The sequence below is a fragment of the Lithobates pipiens genome, unplaced genomic scaffold, assembly GCF_037356315.1.
Source record: "Lithobates pipiens isolate NorthernLeopardFrog02 unplaced genomic scaffold, aLitPip1_a1.2 Scaffold_19, whole genome shotgun sequence".
Taxonomy (NCBI): Eukaryota; Metazoa; Chordata; class Amphibia; order Anura; family Ranidae; genus Lithobates; species Lithobates pipiens.
This window is the reverse complement of record NW_027507764.1, coordinates 437,126,019-437,140,676: the sequence shown is the minus strand read 5'-3', so window position 1 is coordinate 437,140,676 and position 14,658 is coordinate 437,126,019. Positions and strand designations below refer to the sequence as shown.

At 41.8% G+C, this 14,658-nt stretch overlaps 1 protein-coding gene across 3 annotated transcripts in view; it reads left to right on the top strand.

The window, feature by feature from the left end:
• The first annotated feature begins 1,499 nt into the window (after positions 1-1,499).
• LOC143997176 (ethanolaminephosphotransferase 1-like) overlaps positions 1,500-14,658 on the top strand; it is a 90,573-nt gene continuing 77,414 nt past the window's right edge. Inside the window, exon 1 of one of the 3 annotated variants that reach the window (XM_077492657.1) lies at positions 1,500-1,783. In XM_077492657.1, coding sequence (XP_077348783.1) covers positions 1,727-1,783 — 57 coding nt within the window. In that variant the 5' untranslated portion in view covers positions 1,500-1,726. The remainder of the gene's footprint in view (positions 1,784-14,658) is intronic. The other 2 variants (XM_077492656.1, XM_077492655.1) reach the window with 2 other exon arrangements.

The following is a 14,658-nucleotide window of genomic DNA, read 5'->3' as shown; positions in this document are numbered from 1 at the left end:
AAGATACATGGATTTCCGCTTGGAATTTATTTGATTAGTTACATTATCTAGTAATATAACCATGAGTCATCTTTTTTCAGATAACAGCACTTTGGTGTTTCTAGGCTAAAGTCCATAGGTTAAGTAAGTATTCTGAGCAATATATATATATATATATATATATAGATTATCTGTGAAGCATTATGGCCCCATAACAAATCAGGTTTGTGAAGACACAAATTATTATGATGGAAACATTTCATAGGTTTGCATTCACCAAAATACTGAATTATATTGTGCTGGCATATTAACTTTTTTTTACTCTCATACTATACACACAAATGTTATTCAACATCACTATCTGAGATGAATGTAGGGAGGGAATATGTATGTAATTAAAATTATTATCTACTTTTTATTTTATATTTAGCTCCCCCAAGCTGAAAGACAGATCAGGGCTCCATTAGCTTTGCTCCAGTCTCCAGATTCACAGAAAGTAAAGTGACCTCACTTCTTTTGTAAACAATTCTGAACAATTGTACTTACAGTCTCAACTATAGAGCACTTTTATGGAGTGCTCTGCAGCAAAATCAGACTGCCACTGACAGCCACTGGTTCCAGTACAGAACCTCATTACGGTGTTGTGATATGTATGCCCCCTAGCGCCTGGAGGTTGGAAGGGCAAATGCTTCATGCTAGGGGCCCTACAGAGGGAGGAGACCCATAGTTACATACAAGGTAACCCAAGACATTGGAATGTGGTTGTTGTGCAGTTCTCAGCCCAGTCATCCACCAGCAATTCAAGAGGAGCCAATTCCTCAGCCCTCCTTGCAGTTTCTTGCTGCACATGACCAGTTCCACTATAAATTTTCACCCTTGGGCAAGGATCCAGAGTCCTCTCAGTTACTACATGTGAGCAAAGCCTTGCAATTTCACACGGTCCTGAGCCTGGTCCATAGGGTTGCCCTGTGCCAAGACTAAAGACCACAGTGCAGGTGCCCCAATAACCTACTCTGACTACCCCACTAAGAGGCTTTTTACATTTTTTTACTTTTTTTTTTTAGGTTTTACTGGTCCTTTAAAAGAAATGTAAACCCTAACTTCCCTTATTTGGTCTGTTACATATAACTTGAAAGCATCTTGGTATATCTATAAAAAAAAAAAGTTGTCAGAAATCTTGTCAGCTGATAGCTTTCTGTACCTGTCTCTGCAGCACTCTTATCAGTTACTGTACATTGTTCCTAGCTATATCCCAGGACTACTCAACCCCTACCCTCAATGTAATGGAGAAAGGGAAGTTTCTGACTTGCAGTGAATGCTTCTCATCCAGTAGGATGTTACTGACTACATTGTAGTCTTATTGTACTAATACTGCTGTATCATTTTTCTCTTCTCTGTAAACTATAACAGTAAAAAAACAAAAATATAATTAAGAAAAAAAAAACAGTAAGAATATTTTTTTAATGAGAAGATCAAGAGCTTCATGCATTTTCTGGTCATTGGTAGTTAAAGCAAGGTGATACATTGAATACCTGCCTTCCTGGGTTGTGACATCAAGAACTGTGCTCTCCACAGATAAGATAGCAGTACACAGGCTGACAAACACACCTACACTAACTTGTCTTACCAAGCAGACTGCTAAGCTACAGGAAGACCTGCATTGTGCTGCTTCCCAGAGGGGAACAATCAGAAGGCAGGAATTGTGTAGGGACAGACGAGTCATATGAAAACTCTGTGAATAAACATCATGTTTAAGTACCAGTATATCAACTCAGATCAACTTGCTGGCTTTGACAAGTACAAGGTAACCCACAGTATTACAGTCTTTTTTTTTAAAAGATATATTTTATTGAAGCATTACATAGTCTACAGGATATATTTTTCCATTCATGCTATCAAGTCATTATTACTTTAAGGCTTAACAACATTCTAAATGATAACCATAAATTATCTTGCATGCTTTTAGTTGGTAAGTTATTTTAATTATAATTGTTTAGTTTGTTTAATTCTACATTCATACAGACTGCATGCTGAATAGTTTTAAATTATTTTATTATCACGTATTACTGTAGAAAACAGCCTAAAACCAAAGTTAAACATTTTAGGTAAACTAAAATGCAGGATTTAATATTGCCTTTAGGAATTGTGGCAGAAACCAATTTTAGGGGTCCAACTTTATCATGTGCATTGGGCTGCACTGAGCAGCACTGTCCAACTCAGTATGCATTTTTACGCAAGCAGGTTGCAACACACTAAAACTCATCACAGTGGGCTGCAGTGCATAGATATTTATACCATGCTATTTTGTGACATTTTAGTGCATTTATTAAAAAGAAAAAAAAAAACACAATAGTTCAATGCGTTGTTCCAGTGTATTATACCACTCTTACACATCGTACACCAGTGGGATTGTGCTATAGGAAGCAAATTGTGCACCACTGGAGTGACTGGACTCTAAAGAAAATAGTTAACATGAATTATTTTATTTGTGGTGGGGACATTTTCTGTATGGCTTGTTCTCATAGATTTTTTTTAGCAAGATTAATTTGTAAATTATATCAGTTTTGAGTGAGGAATTGCTGTAGGCATGGGGCCTTTCATGATAATGATAAGTATTTTTACTGTCAGGATTTGCATAGCCTTTATCCCTGGATCCCTATTCATATTGATATTCTTTTTTTGTTTCAAGTGTTTGTAATATCTAACTCTAAATTTCCCTTATTTTCTCACCACTACGGCTCACCACCCCCCCCCCCCCCCTCTCCCCCTGCCAGGAGAACACAATGGCTCAGCGGGAGGGATATTGATGTTGATGGGGGGAAATCAACTGATTATCGATCAACTGAAAGAAAATCACTCCATCTGTGACTGGCTTTAAATATACAATGGAATGCATTTTATTATATCTGTTTCACAAGTGCTAAAAAAAGCTGTTCTGTGGACAGTTATCAGTTGGCATTGTCCCCAGTTATCTCTGTTGACTACAAAACACCTCCTTATTTCCCTAAACATGTTAAAATACTGGGTTATGACTCTGAAACTCCACCCTCTATTTTATAGTGAAAACAAATATTATCAATAGAAAAACACACCAACATTCACAAGTTCCTATATAGAAATACCTCTTTTTTTAATCACATACAGCTCGACATACAAATAGCTAAAAAGGTTGTTTAAGTATAAAGTTAAAACAACCAATACCCATCAACACCTGGTATTTTGCATTGCCCCTAATGCAGATACATAATGCAAAATGACAATGAATGAACAAATGTCCATAGGACAGTGGCAGTCACCTGGTTTAGGTCCCTGTTGGGACATTACGGACTGATAAGTATGTGTCTGTTATACTTATACTATGGCTTATGGATTGGTTTCCAGTCATGGACATCCTTGCATTTAATATGGATAGCTTCAAAGTTTATACACATGGGATTACTTTTATATGCCTGACACCAGGCAGGCTACTGAGATTGTGGGGAGGTCTTTATGATGTAGGACCCACTATAGTATGGATTTGTTTCTGGATGTGGAGCCAGTCCTGTTTTACCACAGTGTTCTGGCTCATTTCCCCTGACCGCAAACACATGAAGATATTTCTTATAAGGGACCTTATCCCCACTGTGAAAGTATTATTTTATCATGCTTATCTGAAGTTACTTTGTTGTATAGTGCAAAGCCCATCCATAGTACATGGAGCTAAATGAACTGCATGCTATACTGTACATTCACTGCTCAATTGGTCACTAGTCATGGTTTCAGTTAGTCATGGGTTCCAGTTCAAGCAGTGAAATATGATTCATGTTCTTGCATGCAGAAGATGAAATAAGTCATAGCGCTGTATTTAAAAAATGTTTTGGAAATATGTTTAATACTTTACTGGTTCCACCCCATCATTTGTTATTGGATTTCGTCCTCTGGGCAGGGAGGTTGGTGGGGCCTTGAGGATATATGTTTGCGCTTCATACAAAACACCTCCCCCTATGAAGAAGTTGAAGCCCCAGATCTCTCTCCCATTGAATTGCATATTGAAGTGAAATATGGTGTGGGGGTCTAGTAGATGAGCATAGAAGTCGGAAATTAGACTGCGAGCGTGTGGATCCTTGTGACACGTGTGCTTAAATATGGACATAGCTGGCAAAGATGTGTCTCTATGGAGGCAGGGGGAAAAGAAATGATTACTTTGGAGATATCGGAAAAGTTCAGTGTTTGGGAGACCATGAGTTTCGCATTGGGATGGGAATGGCTAAAATGTGTTGGTGTGGTAAACTTATATGCTTGAATAAGTTTGGATAAGGACCACCTATTGAATGATGAGAGGGGAATCCAAGTGGTATAGAAAGCCGGGTTTCGGAGGTATGGCAAGAGTGGGTTATGGGGGGATTGGAAACCAATTTTTTTTTTGAGCCTATCCCAGATAGTTAAGCTATGTTGGGTAATAGGGTTCTGTATAGATCTGCAATCACACAGGCGAAGCCATAGTAGGGTGACTACTAGTGATGGATGAACTTCCGACGGGACGTTTCACGAACGTGAACCGTGAACGCGGTCAAAAGTTTGAGAACCGCAAAGTTTGCGGCGGACCCCATTGACTTTAATGGCAGGCGAACCTTAAAAACCTACAGGTCATATTTTCAGCCACAAAATACTTACTAGCTGTGCACACATAGTCCCACAACATGAACACTGACATAACAAAAGTATTAAGTGAATCTGGGATCGACAACGACAAGCATTCTTTTTTTATCTGTGAAATTTTGACAATTCAGGAGTGCATGAAGGCCATGGAGGAGAGGCAAGGTCAGGGCAGGCTATGAAGGGGGTGCAGGAGATGATCAGTGCCACAGTCAGGGCAGCGCAGTCCTTTGCCAGTGTCCCAGTGTGCCAACCTGTGCTTAAGCCCCTTCCTCTGCCCAGCCCTTACCCCCACCTATGCAGGGCTCCACTGTGGTGGTCTGGAGATGCCAGTCCAGTGCTGATCCTCAGCCATGGTGCTGGCACTGCCTGCTGATTGGCTTCTCCGCTGCTATCTCCCTCATTGTCTGAAACCAGCACCGCGCTAGAGACTGAGCACTGACACCAGCACCGTGATAGAGAACACTCACACCAGCACCGAGATAGAGAGCACTGACACCAGCACTGAGATAGAGAGCACTGAGACCACACCAGCACCAAGATAGAGAGCACTGACACCACACCAGCACCGAGATAGAGAGAGAGCACTGACACCAGCACCGTGATAGAGAGCACTGACACCAGCACCGAGATAGAGAGCACTGACACCAGCACCGAGATAGAGAGCACTGACACCACACCAGCACCGTGATAGAGAGCACTGACACCAGCTGTCAACTGTCCCTCCCTACACTGAGAAATGACAGCTACAGAATCGGTCAGCAGCACTGCATGCAGTGCACTATAATATGCTTTCTATATTTGAAAGAAAGTATATTATACGTGTACAACCCTATATACTGTACACCTATAAAAGGACCTTTGTGGACCTAGTAGCTAGTGATTTGCAGACTGTCTCTGCTCCAAACACCAAACTGTCCCTACACTGATAAAAGACAGCTGCAGAATCGGGCAGCAATCAGCTCAGCTGCACAGCAGTCAAGTATAATATGCTTTCTATATTTGAAAGAAAGTATATTATACGTGTACAACCCTATATACTGTACACCTATACCAGTCCTTAAAAGGACATTTGGGGACCTAGTAGCTAGTGATTTGCAGACTGTCCCTGCTCCAAACACCAAACTGTCCCTCAGTCCCTACACTGATAAAAGACAGCTGCAGAATCGGGCAGCAATCAACTCAGCAGCACAGCAGTCAAGTATAATATGCTTTCTATATTTGAAAGAAAGTATATTATACGTGTACAACCCTATATACTGTACACCTATACCAGTCCTTAAAAGGACCTTTGTGGACCTAGTAGCTAGTGATTGCAGACTGTCCCTCAGTCCCTACACTGATAAAAGACAGCTGCAGAATCGGTCAGCACTCAGCTCAGCAGTCAAGTATAATAGGCTTTCTATATTTGAAAGAAAGTATGTTATACGTGTACAACCCTATATACTGTACAGCTATACCAGTCCTTAAAAGGACTTTTGTGGACCTAATAGTAATAGCTAGTGATTAAACTGACTGTCCCTGCTCCACACAGTGTCCTGTCCCTACACTGACAAAAGACAGCTGCAGATTCAGTCAGCAGTGCACTCAGCAATCAGCAGCACAGCAGTCAGCAGCAGTGCACCAGAATCCTATATACTGTACACTTACACCAGTCCTTAAAAGGACTTTTGTGGACCTAATAGCTAGTGATTTGTGTCACTACAGTCTGTCCCTGCTCCACACAGCAACCTCTCCCTACACTGACAAAAGACAGAATGTAAAATGGCCGCCAGATCAGGTCTATTTATAAGGTAGGGGGAATGTCCAATTGTCCATGTGCTGAAATGTCTCAATTGGCTGTCCTGTACCCCATGATAGATGTGTCATCATGGATCAAAGTTCTTTCACAATGTAAACGCATATGTCCGTCGCGCGAACAGCGCCAGAATTCCCCGGTTTGGCGAATCGCGAACACGCAAAATTTGCCGCAAACCGACCGCCGGCCGAACCGCAAGGCCATCCCTAGTGACTACCAATAATGGGTCTCAATCTACAGACTCAAGTGCAATGCACAATGGTGTTTCCTGTGTTACATGGTACACATTTTCAATTGTCTAGCTTTCAAGAGGTCAAAATACGATTCAGTGGAATTTGACAGTTGAAAAATTCCCCTGCTGAGGTTGAAGCAACACAAGGGATACCAATCTCTGAAGAGAATTATTCCATCTGTTGACCTCTTGATACGCCACTAGGTCCGATGCTCTATTGAGTATATTTGGTTACCTTTGATGATGGCGGCCATAATTTCTTTGAGTACAGTACAATTGAGCTTGTTTAGCATCTAAGATCTCTTTGTGATGGAATGAGATGTGTTTTTGACTTTCTTAGTGGAAGTGCTGAAATTATTTAAATTATTTTCTTCACTTGTGTACACCACCTTTTGTGTCTGCAGCCATCATCCTAGACAGATGGATTAGTGTGGATACATTTAACGTTGAAACATTTTTACAGGATTATCTTAAAGCTGACATCCATCCTGGTATAACAGACAAAACTTTAAGTAGCTCCTGATTCAATAATATATCATAGAATGTGTTTTTGTAAATGTAAGCAACTCAAGTACCTAATTTCAATTTGCAGTCGTTTATACCAGTGGTTTTCAACCACAGTCCTCAAGTACCCCCAACGAGCCATGTTTTGGGAACTTACCTTGGATAAAATAGTTCTTGTCAATACCATGTCATTTATATTGATTTAAAGCAGCTGTGCAAAGTAAAGAAAAACCTGAAAACATGGCCCGTTGGGGGTACTTGGGGACTGAGGTTGAGAACCAATGGTTTATACAACAGAGCGTAGAGAAGGGGAGGGAGAAGCAGAACAAGGAGCCAGTCAGTGTGCTGCAGAGCAAGGAGCAAGCTCATAGGAGGAATAAGCAAAGTGACAAAGAGATGAGCTCATCAGTGTGCTGCTTCTACTTTCACAGCCACATCACAGGTTGGGGGTGGGGGAAAGATATGTAAGTGAAAGTGAAACTGCAGCAAAGAAAGGTCAGATCCCCAACTGTCGGGCAAGGCTGTATGACAGATCTTTGTAAATTTCAGGCCTGGATGATCAGGAATATTAATCAGAATTAAAGTAAAACAGCTCTCATATATGTAATTCTGTGTATTTTGCTGTTTCCTTGAAGTTAAGCTTTAATTTTACGATTATCTAAGTGTGGGTTTCAAGCTCTAGGATCTACTTCAGTTTCAGAACAGTGTTTCAGCTGATAAAATTTTATCACATTAGTATATAACAATTATTTGCACTTCATACAGTCTAGGTGAAAGGGTGCTTATGATTAATTCACCAAATTTAGATCTTATTTCTTCCGTTGGCCTACTTCACAAGCTTAGCAGTTGGATTCTGTTGCATGATGACAGTGAACTGAAAGAAAAGATGGAAGTGAACATGGTTTTGTGATGGGTTGTTTTGTAGTATATAAAGCTTCCAAACATGTAGTCACTTTCATCAAATGAATGTGCTTTTCTAAAGATTATAACATTCAATGTAGGGCTAATTCTTTAAAAAAAATCACATATACAGTAGGTGGCTTTACATCAATGGGATATAATAATATTCAGCAAAGGGAGCACCTAATTATAACACCTAATATATTGTGGATATAGATGTATGATTCTTTTTTTTTATCTTTTAATACATTATATAGTCACTATATTGTCACTATCTTGTTGTTATAATTTTTACTTCAGTATTATTTAACAAGATTCCATATCGGACGGTGTCTAGTGTTCATAATGAAGAAATATTAGGGACCAGGACTTGCAACAAATGTTAAATCAGGCATATAGTTTCTTTCGCTTCGGTGATATTGGTAAACAGGACAAGAGAGGGTGATTCTCCCTAACAGGAACACAGACAGGAATAAAAATCTGACAGGTGTTCTAATCCCTCTTCATTCTATATACAATGTAGAACTATAAAAAAAAAATTTGCTAAAACAATAATTAAAGTCCCACTTTTTTATAGGTGTAGGTTCATTTGGCATTAAATTCACTTTAATAAATACAATTATGGTGACATTTACACATAATTTTTATATGGCATTGGAAAAAGTTCCTTCATTTTATATAGCATTGAATACTAGAATAGTTTAAATAGTTTAAATAGCTGGATAAATTTGGCATGTAATAGTTTTTTTTGGGGTAGGGAGCGGGTACCTTCTTTTTAGTAGGACTTCCTGTCACACTTCCTCCTTCCTCTTCTGGGCCACCTAGGCAACTTCCTATCTTGCCCTAGGCTGCCCCTCCCTGCCAGCAATCTTCTGGGACATGTCACATGTCCCAGAACATTGCCTGGCCAAGAGCAGAGCTCAGTGCAAATCACGCATGCGCAGTGCTCATCTGGCAGTGAAGCCAGAAGCTGTCACAGCCGGGTGCCCACAGTTGCTGTGACGGTGCCGCGGAGTGGAGGGTGAGAGGAGCGAGACTCCGTTCGCTCGCATCACTGGACCGTGGGACAACTAGGGGTCTGTTTATTAAAAGTCAGAAGCTACACTTTTTGCAGCTGCTGACTTTTAATAAACGAAAAAACGGATGGAACTCCACTTTTGGCAGAAGATTTTGACTTATGACTTATTTTTTGGGCTCACTTCACGCTATCTACCTTCTAGTAATGCCACGGGCTGTATGAACATTTAGTCATACATCTTGTGGATACCTGTGTAAATGTATAAATATGTAAATATTTTGCATTTATTTTATTCTAGTACATTTTTCTTGCTTTTGGGATTCTCCCAAGACTCTGCATATTTAGCTAGTTGTTGGTTCTATACAGTATGTTATGTTTATGTATGCAATGTAGCACTTTCTCATTAACCATTTCAAGACCAAACACAATTTTGCAACATTAACATGTGTTAGTAAAACTGTACATATCATCACAACCACTTAGTGTATCCAGATGGATTACACCTTGTTTTCTTTCTGGACACATTTGGCTTTTAAATTGATGGTTAATATTACTGGACATCTCATAATTTTGTTTTTATTATTAAAGGAAAACTGGCTCAAAATAGCAAAAGAGATAACTTTTTTTTAAAACTTTAGCTGTATATTTTTATATCATTACTATGGCACATCACCAACAATCCCTGCAAAAGTTTTTATTCTTCTGTACTTTTTCTGATTGGTAGAGATATGGAAGACACACTAACAGGTACTGTAGCAGAAATGGGTGGAAATGTAGTGCTAATAGTGAAAACAGTAATAATCAAAAAAACTGTGCAAACTCAAACATATAAGTCTCAAAATAAGGAAAAGTGAAATCCCAAATGCGTCAATTCAAACGGAAAACAAGTTCACCATGGTTATATGGTTAATCTCATGAGAGAAAGATGATGAGCTGAGTTGGAAAGCACCCAAAGATACAATGACATCCACATTAGAATAAGAATGGGTACTCTTACCAGAACCAGTGGACCTGGATGTCAGTGACACCAGGTCATACAGGCATGGATATCAAAATCAGCGGGTCAGTAGAGATGATCCAGGGGAGCCCATGAGGTCCAGAGATCTCACGGTGGGGTCTTTGATGTTAAGAACAGCTGATGAGCCCATGAGCTGTGAGTAACCAGATGGAAGGATCAGAGAGACTCACATCAAGGAGGATATGCAAAAAAGAAGAGGACTTGCGACCTGATTCTAACGTCTCAAAATAAACAAGAAACTTTTAAACGGACCTGGGACAACTGGAATACCTTTATATTTTCGCTGGAGGGTCGTCATCTGCTTGCGCCTTAGTGCTTCGTAGCTCTCTTTGACTGGCCCCTGTGACATGGACTGCCATTGCGTCCCACCCTGTCCCTTTCCCCTCTTTCTGTTCTTTCACCCCTTTTCTTTTCTGCCTTCCTCCCCTCTTCATCACCCCCTCTACCCCCCCCCCCTCCCCTTTGGAAAGAATGAAAATTGGGCATGACGGCCCCCCCCTCTGTTGATGGATAGTGGCAGAGGGGCCTGGTGTTGGTGTGACCCCGGATCTTGGTACTGCACCTTCTATATACCTCAGAATGTTTAGATTGACGGAAGGCAGGCTTACAGTGGCATGTATATCTACGTCAAGTTTTATTTGACTGCCTTTTGTTCTGTATTACTTAGTTTTACTATGTACCATAGGGACCGTCTTCCCCCGTTTGGAGTTGAATAAAATTACATACAAGGTAAAATAGTGATCACAGATGAAAAAAGCAATATGGAGAGTGGTAAAAAAAAACAATCCCTATGTGTTTCGTCCTAATAGGACTTCTACTGGAGCATCTAACAGCTCACCCATATTGCTCAAGTATATATCGATATCTATAAAATTGTACAGCCAATCAAAGAATCACGATGACGAGGCTTACCGGAGTAAGAGGACTCAAATTTGCATATGCTTAGTGAGTCAACACGGCATATGGTGTAAACACCAAAGTATAGGACCTCCACATCTGGTCTCCAGATCAAGATGGAAGTCAGTCCGATTGGCCATGAGATGTCACAGAGAAGCAGTCCTCAGAAGCAGTCAACTTGTTATACCAAATCCTCTCAAATGTTCAAAATAGCATAACCAAAAAAGAAAATACTCCACATAGTGTGAATCCATATAAACATAGAAATGTATTAAAAAAAATATTGGAAACACTCACATTTAGAAAGTGGATCAAGCGCTTGAAAATAAGGTTTGTGGGTAATGCAATGACATCAGCAGGGCTCGTCCCGACGCCTTTCATCTAAGGAGACAGCATCTGGGGTGGACCAGGTGTGGTGGTCCCATACTTTGGTGTTTACACTATATGCCTTGTTGACTTACTGAGCATATGCCCATTTGAGTCCTCTTACTCTGGTAAGCCTCCTCACTAATCGGTGGTGGTTCTACTGTCTGTATTTTCACCTCAACACTGATGTCACGTGGAATTCCACCTCTGATTACATAATTTTTTTCACCATTTATCCAAGGACTGTTATACCTATGGTTTAAATGATGGCACATGGACTTTAGTTTGGGTGTGAATTTCACATGACCTTTCACAGTTTTTTTTGTGGTCATTGCACAGTGTACATTAATTTGTATGTATATATATATATATATATATATATATATACACACACACATATATATAATAGGATTTTTATATACAACTTACCTGTAAAATCCTTTTCTTGAGAGTACATCACGGGACACAGGAGCTCATTACATAGTGGGTTATATAGGCACCTCTGGTGATTGGACACTGGTTAACCCCAATTAAGGAGAATTCCTCCCCTATATAACCCCTCCCATATGGGAGGCACCTCAGTTTTGTAGCAAAGCCATAGGAAACCACGTAAAACCCAAGAGGGGCGGGAACCCTGTGTCCCGTGATGTACTCTCAAGAAAATTATTTTACAGGTAAGCTGTATATAAAAATCCTATTTTCTTGATCATACATCACGGGACACAGGAGCTCATTTCATAGTGGGATGTCCCAAAGCAATGCTCAGATTGAGGGGAGGGAGACACAGATCCTAATTATAGACCGCCATGGACCGGAGGACCTAAACTGCAGCCTGCAGTACACTGCGCCCAAAGGTGATATCCTCTTTCCCTCTTACATCCACCTGATAGAATCTGGTGAATGTGTGGACTGATGACCAAGTTGCAGCCTTACAGATCTGAGCCAGGGAGGCCTGGTGATGCACTGCCCAAGAAGCACTTACAGCCCTAGTAGAGTGCACTTTCACTTGAAAAGGAGGGATTTTCCCTTTAACACTATAGGCCTGAGAAATAATCTGTCTAATCCACCTTGAGAGAGTGGACTTTGATGCCGCCTGGCCCTTCCTAGGGCCTTCCGGCAAAATAAATAAGCAATCAGTTTTCCTTATCTGAGCAGTTGCTTGAAGATAGATACTGATTGCCCTAACCAAATCCAAAGTGTGCAAAGATTCTTCTTCTGCGGACTGTGGGTCCGCAAAAAAGGATGGTAGGATTACATCTTGATTCAAATGGAATCCCGAAACCACCTTAGTTAGAAAGGACCTGTTGGGATGCATGACCACCCGGTCCTTATGAATAATTAGATACGGCTCTTTGCTGGAGAGAGCTGCTAGTTCTGACACTCTTCTAGGCGTGGATATGGCTACCAAGAAAACCAATTTTTTAGTCAGAAGAACTAATGAAGCCATATGCAAAGGTTCAAATGGTTGCCCCTGCAAAGCCGAGAGAACCAAATTCAGATCCCATGGGCATACCGGAGGTTTGACTGGCGGCCTTATCCGCATAGCTCCCTGGATGAAAGCCCGCACCAAGGAATGCGATGCAAGTGGCTTCTGAAAAAACACTGACAAGGCCGAAATCTGCACCTTGATAGTGCTTATGGCCAAATTCATTTCTAGGCCTGACTGGAGGAAGGCCAAGATCCTGCTAATGACATACTTTCTAGGATGCCTTTCCCTGAGTTCACACCAGGAAACATATGCCCTCCAGATTTTGTAGTAAATAAGCCTGGAGGCCTGCTTTCTGGCATTGACCAGAGTAGAAAGGAGTGGCCCCGAAAGGCCACGGTCTCTCAGAATGTGGGTCTCAGCAGCCAAACCGTCAAATTCAGACTGTGTAAAGCAGGATGGTAAATTGGACCCTGTGAGAGCAGATCTGGCCGGAGAGGGAGGATCCATGGCCTGCCTACTGCCAACTTCATGAACTCTGCATACCAAGGTCGCCTGGGCCAAGCCGGGGCTACCAAAAGAACTGATTTTGTCTCCCTCTTGACTCTTCCTAGGAACCGCGACAGAAGTGTACATGGGGGGAAGGCATAAATCAGATTGTACTGATCCCAGGGAACTGTCAGAGCATCTGACCCCTGAGCAAGTGCATCTCTTGTTCTTGACACGAATTTGTCCAGTTTTCTGTTGAACCTGGACACAAACAGATCTACGTCTGGAGTACCCCACCTGCGACATATGTTCCAAAACACGTCGGGGTGCAGAGCCCATTCTCCTGGGCACCACTGCTGGCGGCTCAGAAAATCCGCCTGCCAATTTTCCACTCCTGGAATGAAGACTGCAGAAAGGCATGGAACATGCTTTTCTGCCCAGACAAGTATGCGATTCACCTCTTTTTGCGCAACCAGACTCCTGGTACTGCCCTGGTTATTGATATAGGCCACTGCTGTGGCATTGTCGGACTGAACCCGAACAGGGAGACCCCGTAGTCTGTAAGACCGCTTTATGAGAGCCATATAAACTGCCCGGATCTCCAAGACATTTATGGGCAATAGCTTCTCGATCGCAGACCATTTCCCCTGCGAGCACGTCTCCTCCAACACTGCTCCCCAGCCTGTCAGGCTATCATCTGTCGTAATAATCTTCCATGGAAGAGGAAGAAAAGTTTTGCCTTTCAGCAAATTCTCGGTTTGTAACCACCAGACGAGACTCTTGCGTGTCCCTGGGGATAGACGCATAGGAAGATCCAAGGACTGGGCTTCCTGTTCCAAGCCGCAAGGATGCATCTTTGCAGAGGCCTTGAGTGGAACTGGGCGAATGGAATGGCCTCGAAGGAGGCGACCATTTTCCCTAACAGTCTCATGCACAACCGAATGGGGGAAGATCTCCTGCCCAGAATTAGGCGCACCAGATCCCCAATGGCCAAGGCTTTTGGCCTTGGAAGAAAAACCCTTGCCCTGAGCGGTGTCGATAAGCATACCCAGGTATTCCAACCTGGTAGCAGGCTGTAGGGATGACTTTTCTAGGTTTATAATCCAACCGAGGCGTTCCAGGTGTTCTAGCGTTCTGGTAACACTGTGGTTCAGGAACGCTACTGTTTTCTCCATGAGAAGCAAATCGTCTAGATAAGCCATGACGGCTATACCCTGAGCTCTTAGGTTTGCCAAGAGAGGGTCCAGAATCTTTGTGAAGACTCGAGGGGGCCGTAGCGAGCCCGAACGGCAAGGCCACAAATTGAAAATGGCGCCGCTCTACCACGAACCTTAGATACTTTTGGTGTGCGGAAAAAATTGGCACATGGAGATATGCGTCCTTGATGTCTATTGAT